The sequence below is a fragment of the Pseudorasbora parva genome, chromosome 18 (assembly GCF_024679245.1).
Source record: "Pseudorasbora parva isolate DD20220531a chromosome 18, ASM2467924v1, whole genome shotgun sequence".
In the NCBI taxonomy this organism is placed as follows: domain Eukaryota; kingdom Metazoa; phylum Chordata; class Actinopteri; order Cypriniformes; family Gobionidae; genus Pseudorasbora; species Pseudorasbora parva.
Window position 1 is genome coordinate 6,273,048 of NC_090189.1, and position 19,466 is coordinate 6,292,513.

The 19,466-nt window shown below is 38.6% G+C and overlaps 3 protein-coding genes across 4 annotated transcripts in view; all 3 read right to left on the reverse strand.

Moving 5' to 3' along the window:
* The window catches only part of dym (dymeclin), a 102,625-nt gene extending 91,485 nt beyond the window's left edge, over positions 1-11,140 (reverse strand). Inside the window, exons 1-2 of the mRNA XM_067423714.1 lie at positions 10,951-11,140; positions 8,987-9,183 (exon numbers count right to left, since the gene is read on the reverse strand). Coding sequence (XP_067279815.1) covers positions 8,987-9,126 — 140 coding nt within the window. The 5' untranslated portion in view covers positions 9,127-9,183; positions 10,951-11,140. The remainder of the gene's footprint in view (positions 1-8,986; positions 9,184-10,950) is intronic.
* Positions 1-19,466, reverse strand: part of scamp1 (secretory carrier membrane protein 1) — a 212,033-nt gene that overhangs the window by 102,451 nt on the left and 90,116 nt on the right. The window lies entirely within an intron of this gene.
* Positions 12,349-19,466, reverse strand: part of atp8b1 (ATPase phospholipid transporting 8B1) — a 49,526-nt gene continuing 42,408 nt past the window's right edge. For both annotated transcript variants that reach the window (XM_067423695.1, XM_067423694.1), the window contains 7 exons: positions 19,244-19,466; positions 17,960-18,183; positions 17,773-17,856; positions 16,288-16,533; positions 15,983-16,121; positions 15,608-15,738; positions 12,349-13,866 (listed from right to left, as the gene is read on the reverse strand). The exon at positions 19,244-19,466 is cut by the window's right edge and continues 69 nt beyond it. In XM_067423695.1, the coding sequence (XP_067279796.1) occupies positions 13,636-13,866; positions 15,608-15,738; positions 15,983-16,121; positions 16,288-16,533; positions 17,773-17,856; positions 17,960-18,183; positions 19,244-19,466 (1,278 nt within the window). In that variant the 3' untranslated portion in view covers positions 12,349-13,635. The remainder of the gene's footprint in view (positions 13,867-15,607; positions 15,739-15,982; positions 16,122-16,287; positions 16,534-17,772; positions 17,857-17,959; positions 18,184-19,243) is intronic.

The window sequence follows — 19,466 nt, forward strand, 5'->3', positions numbered from 1 at the left end:
TCGGCTTATATGATGTAGGAGCTTGCTTGCGAACATTCAAACCAATGCTGTGCTGGATTAAACCCCATCATTTTAAGCTTGTACACATGGCATTATTTTTACCCGCTGAGAACTCATGAAGAGCTCATAAAATGTTCAAAACATTCAAAACAGCAGCAGTATTTCATCCGTTGTGCAGAAAAGAGACGGGCGTCTCTTATGCAAAAGTCCTGTCGTCTGTACAGTCTGCTAATAATGGGCAACACAGGTCCTTTAATGAGAAGAACCAGGTTTGCTTTTTGTGCGTTTTTCTAGCATTTTCGAAACATGCTCGTCGGACCAAGTATTGATGAGGTACTTCCTCATTGCTCCACGTTTGCCCTCTAACGTTAAAGTTATTCATTTTGGATACACCAATCTTTCCGCGTCGTCAAATCAGCTGACTATGCTTCGCATCTTCGTCTTTGGTCCGTGTTGCGTTCATATATCAATCGAACCGCACCAGAGTTCGTTTGGAAGCGGACCGAGACCCGTCTTTTTAGCGTTCTCAGTCCGCTTGTTTGGTGGGGGAATGCAGGGTTCAGATGGCAGCGTTCACATATCTTCAAATGAACCCCACTAACCGAGCAACCGCACCAGGGTTCGTTTTAATCGAACCAAACATGAAAAGTGAACGCACCCTCAATCTCATAATCCTTCCAGCGCACGGAAACGTTCGCTCCCTGAAAATTCCCACAATTCACAGCAAAAACTCAGGGTACAATGATGCTCACTGATGCTGAATCCGAAATCGCTCCTAAACCATCATTCACTATTCCCCATGTTATCCACGAATATAATTCACTTGAAAAAATGAATGAAAACAAGGGAGTGAATTTAGGCAGCCTTTAAGAGTACATCGGCTGTACACTCATTATTGCCGTACATCATGGGATTGAATGAGTGCACTCAAAAAACATCCACTATGGTTTCGGACACCACTAAAATGGCTGTCCTTTCAAATAATGCCCTAAATCACTATATTAATGGACTAATGTATGGAATAGGGAAAAGTAAATGAGGGCATAGGGGGAGATTTCACTAGTTTTCATACTACAACAACATTACATGTGAAAAACTTGGGATTTGTGTCTTATGACATGAAACATAAAACTGCACTCTGTTCAAGTATTTGAGTAAACACTGTGTAATGCAGAACAACATGTCTATCACAATGAACATGAACCTTTCTACAAAAGAAAGATAAGCTGAGATAGCATTTGACACTCTCTGGCTCCCTCTGGTGTCCGTCCCTCAAATAACCTCCAAAGCAAAAGATGAACTACCACACATCCACCTGAGCATGACGCACGCAACTAAACACACACATATCTTCAGACAGAAACCAGTAATAGTGCAATCAGACACTGTAAATTAGCGGTTAACTACAACAGGAAAACAATGAATATATAATGGGGTAGGCATAGGGAGTATAACAGGTTTAGAAAACAACTTCTACAGATATGTGTATGTGTGTAAGTGTGTGTTCTAAGTATATGAAAGGTGTGAACATGAACTTTTGTACAATTTTTATTTTATTTATTTTTTTGGCAAGTGTAAATCTTATTACTCATGTATGTTTATATATTGTATCTTAACATCAGCCAGCCCAGGGACTACGGGTGAAAATTAGCTCTCGAGCTAAAACCCGGTAAAACCCGGGACCCGCATCTCTCCCTTTGAGGTTAATGTTTAGTGTACGCTGTCCCTGTTTCTTAAAATTTTTTTTTTTTTTAAATTTACAAATACTCAGTCGTCACTCGTCATCAACCACATTAACTTTCAAAATAAACACGGCAGACACGTCAACACAAGTGCAGCTTTGCTTCTGTTTTGTTAAAGAAATTTTAAGTGCCCTGGGAGTTTGTTTGTGCTGGTCTAAAGTGGTTATATAAAGGTGCAACATCGTTCTTGCTCTTTTTAAAGATCCGAATTTGATCAATTGAAAAATAGACTGCTTCTCAACCAGGGGGCCTCAGCAAATTTACAACAGGATGACTTTAAATTGTATTATTATTAATAATATATTTAAACAATCTAACTTAATACCTAACATAAAATGTTATCCTAAAGTGCACTGTGGGATTGAATGAGTGCACTCAATAACGTCCACTATGGTTTCGGACACCACTACAAATGGCTATCCCTTCGAATAATGCCCTATTTAAGGGTATGGGGGTGATTTCGGACACAGTCTAGGGGTTTGTCTCAATCAGCTCCCTAGCTCCCGAGGTCATGAATCCGAAAATCATGTACACAAATTTGGGCACTGGTAAGGACAGTAAAGGATGTTGGCTTCCTACTCATTACACTTCGGGGCGATGATGACTATTTCCGGTGACGAGACAACAGCCTCATTGAACAACATCTCTACTGGTATTTATGAACAACAGAAAAAGATGTACGAAAATGTAAATTAAAAACATTTCTTTATTTTTTTAAATAAATATTTCATATTCCTTCAGTTGTTGTTGCTTATGTTGATGTTTTTTTAACGAAAATGAACTGTAGTTAATTTACCTATGCCAACGGTACCAGTTTTTCTTAAAAGAACACGCCGACCTTTTGGGACTTTAGCTTAAGGCGGGCGTACACGGTGCGATTTTTGCTGTCGTACTAACACGCAGACAATTATTTTCTCCCGGGGGAAATCACATGGACATCGTGGAAGATCGTATGGTCATGGCTCGCACCATGTGAGAGGAAATGCGAAACGAGCAGAGCACGTTAGGAGCACCTTACGACCTTACGATAATTTTTAAGCCTGTTTAAAAATTCGGGGAGTCGGCCCGATTTTCACCACCGTATCGCTGTCCCCTATTGCCAAAGCAAAAGCATGCACAACCACGTCACATAGGCTCGATATATGAGTATTATTATGCTCAGGCACGTGCAGAGGGGCGGGGCGGAGGGTGCTTGAGCACCTGCCTCTTTGCCCCTTGTGCACAAAGTGCCCTTTTTGTCAAGGCAAAAAAAAAAAAAATGTTATATTTATATATAAATATATTCAAAGGCCCTTTTGTGAAGGCCTGCCCAATCTAACTATTAGTCAATTACTAAACAATAAAATGAATCACATGATGATGACCTTTCACTCGATGACCTCATCTCACGCCGCTCGCGCGCGCCAGTGGAGAGTGGACTGAGAAGCGGATTCTTCAATACAGCGGTAACGTTAAGTGTTGTTCTCAGCGAAGTGTTTGTTTAGTTAGTTATTATTTGTTATTATTTTACAAGAACGACGTGGAGAGAGCATGGAGCTGTTGGTTATATTGATGTTTCCTGTATGTGTAGCTGGTAGAAGTAACGTTAATGTTAGTTTTCTGTTTGAGGGAGAAAAGTTTCAAGGGCGTAGAGTTACACAGTCTTGTCTTTGTTATTTTACTAAAAACTATTTATACTTTAACCTATTATTTTTATTCTAGTATTTATTTAAAAAAACACTGGTAAAGGCTTGTACTGATTTTTCATTAGCCTATATCTGTTTTTTTATTACCATTAAAAATATAACGTTAACGTTATATAAATTCAGAACAGGTTTCAATCATGTTCATGTAAATAATGTTCATCACAGAGAAAAGTGTAGCTTTAATGATAATTCATCTGTATTTAATTTATTTGTGCAGTTCAGAAAGGTGTCACTATTACGTTTTCTGTCTAAAAGGCCACCGGTAAATATAACATTTATTATAATGGGTTTCTATAAAGATTGTTTTAAGTTCACTTAAATTAAGTGTTTTTTTAAAGCCTAATAAATATTGAAATTGGTAGCTTTCATTTATACTGTAATGCAATGTCATAATGTTTCATAGAGACATTAGTATCCGTGATACTGGCCTTCATTCATAAAAAGATGCCAATACAACACATATTTACAATATGTTGTCTTTAAATTGTTTCTACATTAATTTGGAGAGTTACTGAAATGATTGCAATATCAAAATATTAAAAAAATGCCCATGTTTTTAAATCGTGAATTATCTTGATTAATTACAGAAAAAAATGTGATTAATAAGTGAATTTGTTTAAATCGATTCCCAGCACTAATTTTAATATGAAAAAAACATGTTTTTCTATAACAGTAGTGTTTACAACAGCAAAATCACTATAGCCTCCAAACTCAATAATATATCTCTGGAAATAATACTTTAAAAAGTATTCTTAAAAATATCGATGTCAATATAAAATGAACCTGACCTAACATCAAAGTGCAGAGTACATGAGATATGGCCCTAGTAGATTTCAGGAAAAGGTATGAAAATACCAAGGTTATGAATAGGAAGGAGTTTTTATGCATGTTTATGACAACTGTAATTAAGTGTCATTCGCTCAATTATGTCATTTTTAATGCAAAGATGACATTATGTGAGATGTGTTTGTTATGACAACTTTAAATTTTAAAATTTGTCACTATCGACTAACAAGACATCTCACATAGTCATCTTTGCATTAAAAATGACATAATTGAGCGAACGACACTTAAATGACAGTTGTCATATACATGCATAAAAACTCCTTCCTATTCATGACGTGTCATGTCATGATTATGAATGTGTCATGTCAGTCTGATGCACACCCCTTCAAGTAAAGTGTTAGCGCTTGTTTTAATGTCTATAGTCTCAGATATACTCCAGCAGTAACAGCAGCAACAACAACAGCAAAGGCAGCAAACCCACTAAAGGATTTATTTAGGAATTTAAGATTAAAAGATTTTACCAGAAAAGGTTTTAGAAGTTAATGTTAAAAAACTTGTATAACATTGCTGTTTTTTTTTTGTTGCTTGGTTTTTATTTTTATTGCACAAATGAAACTCTTGTATATTTGTAATTCAGTTTTTGCCATGAAAATAGCCAGATACTGACATGACGTTAAATAAAACTATTCAGTACTGTGCGTAACGGGCCACGTTGATTTTGAATAATGACCATGTCCTACCTACACAGTTTACTATAACAGCTGTTCTTTACTATTCTGTATAACAGAATCATAAGTATAACAGTTTCTAATCCCAGAGTTATTAATAGGTGGAAAGATTTTTTTATTTTTTTTACTTTTAAAATATTTTTTTTAACTTTTGATCTTTTAAAGCAGCACTAGGTAACTTTTCTACCTTCATAATATATTTTTTAAGACTCTTATGATGATAAATCGACTTACAATAGGTTGAATGACACGTCTGCCATAGCCTGATGGGGTCTGTATTGTTTTTAATCGTACTTTTAAACTTCGGGTTTCGGGTAGTAACCCGAGAACAAAAAGAACTACAAAATTCGACTGCTTTACGGCATATACGTCACTTCCACCAACACCCACACTTCCTTACATTCGGACGTGCGAGCCCAACTTTGTTCGTCGGATAATATAGTCATGTCCGAAGCAGCAGAGACAAATAAGAAAGAAAAGGTTTGTCATGCTTGTTACGGTGAGCTACCACTCAAACATTGAACTGAAGTATCATATAGATTCTGTAAAACGGTAACCAATAGACTACTATAATGACGCTGGCTTGTAAACGTGAGCATCGTGATTATTTGGCGTTTGAAAAAAATAAAACCCATGAAATTATATTCATATGACATGCTGAAACATAAGCCACTGACTGTAACGTTACCTGGGATGAAGACATTTCACACGCGACGCCAGAAGAACTCCTCCTGCAGTGTTCAGGGGAACTGTTAGTGCTGCACCGACCCACGGGACGCTTTTATGAAGTTATTTGGCCCCGCCCCGCACCACTGTATATATTTTTACAACCCGCCGCGCACCCGCGACCATTAAATAGACATACGGGGTCCGCGGGTTATGAGACGACCCGCGCATTACTAGTTCAGGGTTATCAGGGTTGTCATGTCAACAAATGCACGCGCGATGGCATCCCCTGGTGTAGGATGACAGATCTTACGACAGTAGTTGAGGACATTATTTTTTCGAAACTGTAGGGGGACCCCGAGAGCAAAAGTAGCCAAGTGCGGCTTTAAAGGTTTCTTATCAAAACTGCATCACAGCATTTGCTGCCATATCAATACAGAAACATCTGTATTGAAACGCGTATCAGAAAGGAATGTGTGACAATATATTGCTGTATTGATATTTTGAGCTCAGCCCGATTAAAAGCCTTGTTCCATGTGCCCCTTTTATACTTTGAGCACCTGCCCCTCCAACGGTCTCTGCACGGCCCTGATTATGCTATAGCTCAGTGGTTGCAACCATACAGCGTACACACACAGACACACACACAAACTCTCTCTGTCACGTACACCTTCTCTCTCCCTCTGGTTGTTTCGGTTAAAAGAAATGGCTACTGTTCTCTGCTTTTCAACAAATCATTTGCACTCATTTTTTCTTTATTTTTTTGTATCTGAAGCTATCAGTAACATTGAAAGCTCTGGTCTCTGTGTTTAACGCGAAAGCTTGTGTGATTGCCGCCGGCTCGCCGTGCAGAGGTTGTGTCGTGTACCAGCTGATTTGATGCGATTACCAAATTAACTGACACGTAGCATCTGCAATATCTTACGACCTCCCGAGTGTCCGAATTTGCACAGTGTACACCCACCTTTATTCACCGTATCCCCCAGAGTTAGACAAGTCCACACACACCACTCTCATCTCCGTGTGTGCCGTTACTCTATCTGACGCACCCACTGCTAGCATAACTTAGCCTACTGACAAAACAACGCCAACATTTTACTATTTACATGTTGTGATGTGTATAGTCACAGGATGTACAAAAAAACAAGGTCAGACACCCATCTTCTAACCGTTTTGCTCGCAGCACCTGAGTCACCAGTCGCATTCGCTACCAGCTAACTAGTCATGTTGGTTTTATTGGCGGAAGTAACAATGGTGCTTCTCAGGTGCTGTGAGCAAATCACTCCGCAGAAGTAGCAGTGCTTGAGACAAAGTTATGGCACGCACAGAGATGAGAAAAATACGTATGTATATGGACTTCTCTAACTTCGGGGGACACTTTTTGGATATGTCCCAAAAAGTCGCCGTGTTCCTTTAATCTGTTATAGTTAATTATGAATCATTATAGTTATAGTTCTGGTAATACTATATAGGAAACCTTTGAATATTGTATTGGATATTAGGGGACCTTTTTTCTCTCAAAAAGTTTGAAAACCACAATACAAAACCTCTCAGTCCACATACACTTTATTTATTTAAGTAGCCCTAATAGTTGCCAAAGAGCGAAAGCATTATGCACTCGTATGAAATTTTAACTCGCATATTATCAAAAATGTATCGCATTTGCAACCATTTTGTTCTCAGTCTAGAGTGCCGAGAGTGAGTGTTGCCATCTTCACCACCCTGGGGGGTATTCCAGAAAGCAGGTTATGTGACATACCCGGGTATGTTTAAGGGTAAGTAAGCGGATAATCTCAACTTTCAGAACATAACCTGCCCCGGAGCAGCTCATGATCCAGGGTTAGTTTGCTTAAGAGGTATTCAGCACTATTATAACAAGGTAATGTTTAAAGCAACACTTGTATAACTTTTTTTGTTTACTCTTAGCTAAAAACACTTAGTTCTTTCAAAAATATATGTGCTCATTAATGTATATTTACTTCTTTCAAGTAATAAATATTCTCGTAAGTTTATAATATGCCATTGAAAATACATACGGGTGAGGGGGTTTGAATGCGGGTGAGGGGGTTCAAATAGGTGGTGACGTGCAATAAACATGTAAATCGCCATTAAACAAAAGAAGAAGAGGAAGTAGAATGGCACGCTTTTTCTTAACGTCTGTTTCTATGGTGAATCATCGTTTCGTCGCTCTGTTGAGAATGTCTTGTGTGTTAACCGGGAACAATTTTTGACGTTTGCGTGTTTGGAACAAGCATACCTCGAGTAAGCAATGTTTGGATTAATCAACCGAGAGTTCAAACTATACGTGACGGTTAGAGGTTGAATACCCGACCCGAGTCCGACGGGTCGGGCCGGGTTCGGACAGATATCTAGAAATGACGTTCGGGTTCAGGTCGGGCTCGGTCACGTCAGCGAGATAAGGCATTAAACCTTTTAAATTTAAAACTGCTTATTATGCAAGTAGCCAATGGGACTGTTTAACTTGATGCAATGGTTTGTTTTTGTGATTAAAATAAATGTAAAATATTACCCTAACATCCGTCTTCCTGCATGCGGAAATTTGTTTATGTCGCCGTGACAACAACGCGCAACACATGCGTGCATATTGCCCGCGGTATCCTTGTCATTCCAGTGAGCGCAACTTCAGCGCTGCTGGCAGCAGGACAGCCTTGAAGCCATCCACAGTTGATGCAATCCTTTTTCTGCATAAAACCTTGATTAGCCTAAACTTTGATGGATAGATTATGTAAATAGATCCCATGTTGCAGTTTAGGAACCATACAGTTTGAGAAAATTGGTAAGATGATGACATTCATTTCGATAAGCATTTCAATTGTGTTACGTTAATGTTTTGTTCTGTTAGCTTGGGGCATTTTTAGCAGACCTTCATTTCAGTTGGCTATTTGATTGGGCTCTGTGTAACGTTTGATGCCCCATGCGCGTGCTGATGCGCTTGTCTGTAATAATTTCAGAATGCCTTCCTACAGTTGCTTAATAAAAGCGGGCTTTCCACACAAACAAACGTACGTGTTATTAGTATATGTGGGAAAAAAATAGATTTTAACTGTCGTGCTCAGACATACATATTTAAATGCCTGTCGTGCTCGGTTACTGCTCTGTCGGACGCGGGACGGGCTAGGACAGAAAAATGCGGCCCTATCCGCACTCTAGTGACGGTAAGTTAACCTTGCTTTCTGGAATACCCCCCTGGTTTACAAACCACAGATATTTTTGTCTAATTTCAGGTGGTTGACGCAACACACAAATTACCTTTTATGGATTCAAAGCGGTGATTTTCGCTGAACGATAACAAGTTTGCATCCCTGAATGAATGTGAGTGTATGGGGCATCAGTGATGGAGGTCAGAGGAGGGTCTCACCTGCTGGTGGGGCTGGAGAAGGTGAAGGAGATTAGCTGGTTCCAGAAGGGCTCATTCTCTGATATGGCATCTGGACCAATAAGAGTGCGGATGCTCTGGCTCTCCGACAGGTCGCTCAGCTGACTGGTGTTCGCACCCATCACCCCCAAAAACCACACAGAGACTGCCTCAGAGCCTCATCTCCAGCCAAGCAAAACCTGGAGGATCATGGGAGAAATTATTTCACTGAGTAAAGTAATTAGTTTGACAAATAGGGCGTGTTTTTCAGTGGCCTAGGAGGAAAACACACTAGACATAAATACTTAAGCAGGAGTCAACAGACATGAAACAGGTTTGATGGGTAGACAGAGCTCTACACACAAACCTCTTGTTAAGCACACACCTTTCACACACACATTGTTGACGTGCCGCTGGTTTACATTCCCTGATGTGGATTGTGAAACTCTCTTCAGAAGGTGTTTGTTAAACATCCTGGTTAATATTAAGTTCGTTCTGATCAGAGATGATGACGTGTCCTCTCTTCTTGACTTACAAGGAAGCTCATTTACACTCTCAGGTGAAAGAGGTTTTGTGTCTCACAAACCTGAAGAAAGCTCTGGTGCAGATACGTGCATCATTTTACAACTAATCAGTAATGAAAAAAATGTCATTCACATTTATAAATCTCACAAAAACGAGTTGAATGTCATATGTCATCTGGGATCAAAGCTGAATTTTCAGCATCATTACTCCAGTCTTCAGTGTCACATGATCCTTCAGAAATCATTCTGATATGAGGATTTATTATCAATGTTGGAAACAGAGTTGTGCTGCTTCATATTTATCTTATAACATGTGCATGTTACAACATTCAGCATTTATTTAAAAAAAGAAATCCTTTGCATTTCAAATATTATTTCACAATAGTACTGTGTTTCTGTATTTTTTAACAAATAAATGCAAGCTTGATAAGCATACTTCTTTCAAAAACATAAAAAATTGTAAATAATGTTTTCAATATATTTATATATATATATAGGCCACAAAACCAGTCATGCAGGTTTTTTTTAATTTAATTTTTATATTTAATATTGAGAACAATAGCTGTGTGTGTGTGTGTGTGTGTGTGTGTGTGTGTGTGTGTGTGTGTGTGTGTGTGTGTGTGTGTGTGTGTGTGTGTGCGTATAAGAGTAAGAAGAGTAATTCCGTGAGAATTGGGGGGAAGAAAAGAGCCATGCAAAAAAAAAAAAGCCACAATCCTAAAAAATAACCGTAATTCTATCTTTCTAGTTTAGGAATAAATATGACTAAAACTAGTTCAATCTTGACAGATTTTTGTGAGATTCACTCAAAGTTCTCAAACAGTCATAATGCAATGTTGCAAAACCTCTTGCAAATTATTGAAATCAATAATTAATTCAATGCCATCAAGATCTGCTATCAACATTACAGGTGACAACAGACTACAGGCAAGCATGAATGCCCTCATGAACACAGGTAAACACTTACAGAATGGGTCAAACACCTGCAGGCCATCAGGAGCTCTGAGGGTCCTTTATGTTTAGACTAACGTTACAGTCAGTGTAACGTTACACATTTGCAATACACAATGAACACCAATACTGTAAAATGTCTAATAGAGACAGACAATGATTTCACACAAGCTTGGTGAGGAATGATTAATAATAATGTCATTCAAAACTTCCTGTATATAATGAATTCATTTACTTCTCAAAGAGCTGTCAAATAACTCACTTTACAGCTTCTATACTCAAAGCAGACATAATCACGAGAATGCAGTTAAATATTATTTGTACATGACTATATCTCCATATGTAATTCCCTGTGTGGAAGTTAATAAGTGTCCAGGTGACTATACACTTAGCAACAATTAGCTTGCAGACTCGAGTGAATGGAGAAATCCATTATAAACCCGTTAGCTTCAATGCTAACATGCTAGCAGGCTAAAGGCAAAAATAACTTACCTGATGAATGTCAGAATTGACAGCGCCTCAGAAAAGCCTCTCACGTTTCTTAAGACAAGCGCGTATGTGTTTTCAGAAGAATTAGCGTAAATTAGTTGTAACTCGTTGAGAATAATGTCCGGTAAAGTGTGTTTTGCAGTGTAAGTTTGTGCAGTATTGCCTCTCTTAGCTCTGCGTCTCCACGTCGCCACTGACGCTTGTGACATCTCGAGCACGCGCAGAATAACTCCTCCAATCCTAGAGGCGGAGAACCATGAATATTAAAGGTATAGTTCACATTTTCACAAAAATGAACATTTGCCCATGATTTACTCACCCTCTAGTTATCCTAGATGTATATAACATTAATATTTCAGACGAATACAATCGGAATTATATTACAAAAAAATGGCTCTTTAGAGCTTTATAATGGCAGTGCTGATCTGTTTTGAAGTCCATAAAGGTGCATCTATCCATCATAAAAGTGCTCCACACGGCTCTGGTGGGTTAATAAAGGCCTTCTGAAGTGAAGCCGTTCTTTGTGTAAGAAAAATATCCATATTTAAAACTTTATAAAAATAAAACATCTAGCTTCCGCATCATACGAGCGTTCACAAGAGAAGAGACTGCATGGCGTTCCAGCGTATGAGGTAGGACACTCCGGTATATGCTAGTCCTCGCGAGAACTAAGTTTTGTTTTGCTCCAACAAAACTTAGTATATGAAGGATAGATACACCTTTATGAACTTCAAAAACAGAAACAACCGTGCTGCCATTATAAAGCTTGGAAGAGCCCGGACATTTGAATATAACTGATTTTATTCGTCTGAAAGAAGAACGTCATATAGGATGGCTTGGGGGAGAGTAAATCATGGGCTAATTTTCTGTTTTTGGTGAATTAACCCTTTAATTAGAATTCTAAAGAAGGTTGTCCAACGTAGAAAGACTTAAATGACTGAAAACTAATAAAAAACACAAAACAGTTTTTCAAAATTATGGGATCAGTAGGATATAACAAATAATAAATAAAGGAAGCTCATTAAATAAAAAGTGACTATTACGGATATCAGAATGATTTCTGAAGGATCATGTGACACTGAAGACTGGAGTAATGATGCTGCTTTGATCACAGGAATAAATAGATTTTTTAATATATATTACAATAATAAAAAAACTGCCATTTAAAATGTTAATATTTCACATTATTATGTTTTTACTGTATTTTAAGAGCAGAAGTAACTATTGAACGGTTATGTTTTTACTAAAATATACATACAAAAAATTACGGAGACTTGACTTTTCAGAGATTTGAAAAGATCTTATAATAATAACAAACATAAAAAAAACTAAACTATACTTTTCACCAAAAACTACTCAAGCCAAAAGTTCTATATATTTTTCTTTATTTATAGACATTTGTGCAAAGTATATTACAGTACATTACAGACAGACAATCCACAGAGCTATGTAAAAATAGATCTGTCAGATTGAGATGACCTTATAAAGCCTTTTCGGTTCGTTCAATATGCACATTTAGAACAACCAGCCTAATAAATATAGTGTTTTCTCATAAACTATATTATTACATGGTACACATTTTAAATCTTGTAACAGGTTTCATGTAACTAGGGTTAAAATGAGAAATATACAGTGTGTCCACCTCCCAAGTCCCTGTACCAAAGTGCAAAGTCAATTCCATGATATAAGAAAACAAATTCAACGTCATTAAGGCTTGATTTTTGCAGCTATTTCTGATGGCAAGATGACCCATTTAAAAAGAACTCACAGAACAATGAAATATTAAAGCAGAGAAGACATCATAAAGAGTGCATTAAAATAATCTATGACCCTCTAGGCAGATTTAATGGGACACATTTTGACAAATGAACGGTTTCCACTGACGATGAAGGCCTTGAGAAACAGAAAAGCTCAGAAGTATTTATGTAAACATGAGGTTGCACCACTCTAAAATTCACTCATTCTTTCACGGTTCATAGGGAACACCATCTAGAACAAAACACCGACACCCTGAAGATTAAATTGTGAGAATTTCATTGTGAGGTTTGTGGGATTCTGCAAAAGGGATAAAAATAAAAAAAAGCATTTTGGATGATAATTCCTTACCAAGTTCACATTTTAAGATTAAGGTCTTCAAAGAGTTCGAAAGAAAAAAAACATTTATTTATAATTTAATCAACACCCTTCACAAAACATTTTCTTAATCAGTATTTCTGTCAAGTCAGTATTTCAGAGTTTTGATATTTTAATGGAAAAATACTGTAAGAAAATGATTCTTTGCAGTGTTTAAAGAAAGAACGTTTTAATCAGTGATGATATTAGAAACACGCTCTCACACACACACACATACACATTCTCTCTTTTTTGACAGGCAGAACCCTTAATTGTACTTGTGCAAAAAAACTGACAAACGTGTGACTCCAAAATAAAAAAACACAAGATAAAAACCTGAGACAAACAATTTGCTGTGCGCAGTGCACAACGTTAAAACCTGTACAGGTCATCGGTGAGTGTTTACTTGTACTTTCTTTTTAAAGCCCTTTTCTCCCTTATTTCCCATTGGCTCTTTCATTTGTCCCGCCCCTTAAATGACACTTAGCCTCGTCCTATTGGCCCGTTCCAGTGGGCCGCTTAGATAAGACAGGGTAAAGGCACATTTAGTAAGTACTACTAAGCAGGTAGAGAGTGTCAGATGTTTTCCGCCTGAGGAACCTCTCGTATGCTGTCTCTGAGTTCAGGTCGAACGCGTGGCCGCTGGCGTATGCTGCGCCCCGATGCGATGAGGTCGGCGTAGCCGCGGGAGTGCGAGAAGGCATAAGCAGAGCGACGAGAACGCCCGCCACGCACGAATGATGGCTTCTTCTTCCTCCTCTCCTCTTCTTCATCCTCGAGCTCATATTTCTTCCTGTTCCTCTGGACCTGGAAGAAGAACATGAGAATCTTACTATTTATATATTATATATAAACAATAAAATAAAAAAGTATTTAACCTAGAATATTCCATGCGTCACCATGCCCTTTTAGAAAGTCTTTATTTTGTTTTTGGACTCTTCTAGAACAGGTTTTCATGTTTGAATGGTCATTATTTTCTGCATATTCTCCATTGTTGCAGCTCCTCTCTTCCCAGTCTGTCAGTAACACTCTGTTTACTTCCCGAAATCCGGCTGGATTAGTGTGTTGTGTCACCGCCCCTTACCATAACCGTCAGTTTCAACACACTACTAACTAACTCAACCAGGCCCCGCCCCTTTATTCTGTATAGCCCCTTTCACACTGCACGTCAGACCCGCAATATTCCCGGAACATTGCCAGGTCGCCTTCTGTGTGAAAGCAACCACGTCCCGGAATTGATTACCGAACTGAACCCGGGTCGGGGACCTAGCAACATTGCGGGATTCGACCCGGGACGAGCGCTGTGTGAACAAAAGGCGAAACTAATGCCGCAACGTGTACGTAGTTATCGTGCGACTCCTAGAGCTTGTTTTTTCAATAATACAACCCTGCAGTGCCAGAAGAGCTCGTCGGTGTTTTAAACGCAGAGTGTTCGTATACAAAAGAAACTAAAATTAAACAAGCAGAAATGTGCGCAAACTGGACACAAGTTGAGACCACGGAGCTCCTTACTATCCGCGCTGAAGCTGAGATCGCTCGCCGTTATACGTCACATCAGGATGTCACGTGTCAACTCGACCCGGGACCGTTACGGGTTGTGTGTGAAAGTGCACATATTACGGTATTTCGCTGGCAGTGAGAATGGACCAAATCTAGCGGCCCGGGAACAAATGCCGGGTCGCATTATCCGTGTATTTGCCGGAATCGCAGTGTGAAAGGGGCTTACATGAATTATTATTTAAACAGGAATATTGAGACCAAGCCTGCAGTCTCCCTCTCATTTACTGAAGCTTTCGCGCCTCGATCGCCCCCCGGTGACCGGTCCCAGTATAGCCGCCCCTCTGTGTTTTCTAATGGACGCGAGGCAAACTAAATAATAAAATTACAATTCAAAAATGTTTCCCCAAAGTTAGTTTATGTCACTGAAGGCAGTTATCATCACAATGATTTCATTTCAGGTGTTCGTTTTAAAAATAAGTTTACTTTGAGGTAGTTATTTGATGCTATAAAAACGGGGGGTGTGACGTCATGATTGACAGCTGAGACTGACGTCTTCTCTGAGTGAAGTTGTCACTGAGGCACTAACGAACTTTTTTCGAAATTTTTGGGAGCAGATTAGAGCTTTAGCTTTAATTTCTACATTTCCATAACTGTTTATTTCACACCAACATTATTAATTGTTCTGCATATGCGAGAGTGTGGGCGGGCTTTTGATATTGCGACTGTACTTCCTGCTCTACTTCCTGCGCTCTACTGCGCAACTCCGGTCCCGAAATTGCTACTGCGCAGACTCGGTCCCAAGATGTCCGCGCTGTGCACCCCCGCCTGAAAGCTTCAAATATGGCAAGCGGAAACGGATGATGTCGAGTAGTCCATATTTTTTTACGGTCTATGATTGAGACGTGTTGGTTCCTGGCAGAAAACTCAAGACTACAATGGAGGCGTTTCAGGGAGTTCAGAAACAATGACACTGATATAGAGAAGAACTCCAGCTGGAGGGACATTTTCATGCTCAAACTGAAGAAGGTGAAAATGTGATTGATCTCACCTTGTCTCCAACAGAGGGCCAGATGGTTTCATAGAGGAACTGGATGCAGATGACAGGAAGGAGACAGATCCCCACGGTCAGGATGATGGTCAGCCACAGGTACGGCTGTCGAAGGGCGTTAGACGCGGCACCTACGAGTCAGAACAACACCAGACCACAGTAGTGAAAATCGTAGTATCTCAACAATCATAAAATTGATATACAACTTTTTGCTCATAATCAATTGTCATTTTTACATGATCTCACACGTATGGCCTCAGAAGATGGGATTGGGATGGCAATGTTTTGGGTGTCATTTTTTGAGCTTCAGTTCCAGTATGCAAACTGAACGCGCAGACATTGTACAATAAATGTTACTTTGACTTTATTGCCCACCTGTGAAAGTGAAGGTCGAGGGGAAAATGACATGGATTCCTGCACTGTGGATGTCAAACATGACGCCGAAGTAAAGGGCTATACTGCCGACCACCGCAAAAAAATTCACAAATGTCCAGTAGGAGGTGTTTAATGAGATCTGAGGATGACACGAAAAGACAAATACTACGGTTTAGATCGACAAGAAAACAGAAAGAAACAAGTTAAGACACAAAACCTATGCCTCTTTATTTTGACCCTAAAAAGTCTGTTATACAATGTAAAACCCAACATTGTCACATGATCAAGAATGACCAATGGGGTACCTGCAGATTGACGGTGATGATGAGCGATGAGGCTGCCACCACAGCGAAGGACTGGTAATCGGACGGAGCCTCCCCGTCCTGTCCCATAGTCTGCAGGAACGCGCCGTAGGGGATGAAGAAGATTATGAGGGAGGTGAAGATACCGTGGAACAAACTGATGAAGAAGTTCTTGTAGTTGAACAACGATCCTAGCTGGCCAGGAAGATACAGCTTCGGGAACTTTAAACTCAGTTTGTCATTCACGTCCTACACAAAGAAGAAAAAGAGGTGCTTTAAAAGCTGGAAATGTGTATTAAATGTGCAGTAAGCGATTTCTGACAAACTGCTGAAAATTTAAATCAACACCCAAACAAGCAATTTTGTGAATATCTGCCAGATGTCTGTACAGTGTGTGCTGAAAAAAAAATATTGTGTTTGTAGGGGAAAAAACTAAGTGGATCAGATCAATCACCACAACACTACGACATTCTCGTAGGGAATTAAATCAGCAGTAGGGGACGTGTCCGCTTATGATGAGGAAGGAGAGGGAGTGAGCAAGTGGGACATTTGTAGAAAGAGAGATGGCTGAGATATTACCAAAGAGGAAAGGGTCAGAGGATTATATTTGGAAAAATGAAGGGTTATGATCAGGCAAGAGCTTTAGGAGCCACGGTAATATCGGAAAAGCTTTCCAGCACTGGAGAGACACTTTTTAATTTATTTTGATACAGTTTAAAGCTCACAGAAATGGCACAGAAATAGTGCTTTAACTTAAACTAATGAGACATTTTGTCTTGACAACTAACTGAAGTTTAAGATTTTCCCACTTTTTTCGGTAACACTTTTGTACGGGGAACACATTAACTATTAATTACGACTTTTGCCTCAATAAACTCCTAATTTACTGCTTATTAATAGTTAGTAAGGTAGTTTTTGTAGCCTTTAAGTTTAGGTATTGGGTAGATTAAGGGATGTAGAATAAGGTCATGCAGAATAAGGCATTAATATGTGCTTTAAAAGTACTTATAAACAGCCAATATCCTAGTAATATGAATGCTTAATAACTAGTTAATAGTTAATAACTGAACCTTAAAAATAAAGTGTTACCCATATTTCTACTTAGGTTTAGTTTATATGTTCAGTTTATATTATAACAACATACAGAGTAACAAATTGTGTATATATACACACATGAATGTATATATACACATACATTGTGTATATTATTATTTAATCATTATTTCAATAAAAAAAAAAATTTAATAGTTTTATTTAACACTAATAACCCTGAATTATACTCGGATACATGATGGGGAACTTCAACATGAAATCCAATGGATTTGTTCAATTTAAAAGAGGTTGAGATGTCTTATAAATGCAGATATTTATGCATTTTTGATCGATTAGTATGACTGCAATTTAAAAGAAAAAAAACTATAAATAAATCCTAAACCATCAATATTCTTCAATTCTTTCATAACCCTTGCCGTTATTAACATGCAATACCTGATCCAGAAGGCCGACCAGGAGAACAGGCAGACTGCTGTAGCAAACGTTGTACAGGGTGATGAACCAATCTTCATAAGCCGTCTACACAACACAAACAAGAGCATGGCAATACATCAGGGATCAGGTCACTTTACTGAAATCACCTTAAAACAGAGATTTTGAGAAACTGAAATCTTTCTCTTACCTGTGCTGAGAATCCGTTAAAGAACGAGAACCAGAAGTGCACCAGAGTGAAGGCGAAGTTTTTGTAGAAGAAGTAACGCAGGAATTTGCACATTCGGATGTAGGACCAGCGCCCGTGGACCAGCAGGAGGCGCTGTAGGAAACGGAACTGAGCGAAGGCGTAATCGCTGGACATCACAGCCTGCATCCCCTCCTGGCCGCTGATGCCCACACCGATGTCCGCAGCTGCAAAGGAGCATGGGAAGGAAAAGTTAGTTCTCTTTTAAACATTTCATATCATTAAAAATTCTCATTCGGATCAGGGTTATTATAGTAACAAAAACCATTTGCTTTAAATTAAATACATTTGACCTAAATTGAAATATTTTTTAAAAACATTGATCAATTCTCTATGAACGAATAAATACATCAAAACAAAAAGTATAAATGCACTCTCTATAAATATACAATGATAAATACAAAAAGTCTATAGTTAAAATAATCAAATAAACAAGTAAACGAACAAGTCTATGAATCCATAGTAAATAAACACATAAATAAATAAATGCTAACTAAATCATATCAATTGATCATTTAAAATGGATCAATAATATTATAAGCTTTTCTAATTTGTGTTTAGATTAACAACAGTACAGAAATGTACAAAAATAAAACTATAGAAAATTAAAATATAAAAATTACAAAAATACAAGATACTAAAATGTTTACTAAATACTAAAATATGATTTAAAAAATGTAAAAGTATATCATAAGCTATGTATCCATCTATATTTTTATGCACATTTTTGGATATTACATTTCTAAAAAACTGGATATGGAAAAAAAGATTTATCCGAAAAGAAAACTACGACAGAGACACATTTACTGAATAATTCCCTTGATGTGCGACAAAAACCTCACATGACTTCAACTGAGGATGTGATTGGACAACCGGACTAACCAGCGGACCAATCGCATCGCACAGCATCTCAAATGTTGGTTGTGCCTGTGCCTGAATGCCTGTCATCCAAACGATTTGGTTTAATTCATTTTTCTCATATGATTGTGTTCCCAAACACCAGCATCCGAACGCAAGATGACAGCGTTTATTGTGTTTTGTCTGCAAGTTTATGATGCATGACAAAAGAGCCTCAGTGGCCTCCCCGATTGCAGCGACGTTCAGTTTTATTACAGATATTTTGCACCAATTTCCCAGAAAGCACAATTAAGCAACTTTGGACAGAAACACAGCTTTTGACAGTAAAATAACACCGTAATCAGTAATCAGGTTGAGTTCTCCACTCACTTTTGATCATGTTGACGTCATTGGCTCCGTCCCCGATGGACAGAGTCACGGCCTTCTTGTAGCGCTTCACCAGACTGACCACGTTTGCCTTCTGTTTGGGTGTCACTCTGCAGCAGATCACCGAGCTGCATTCACACGCCATGTCGACGAAGTCTTCCTGTCTCTTCTCCTTCTCCCAGTCATCGATAGGTTGGTTGCTGTCCGGAGGGTTGTTGGAGTGCCT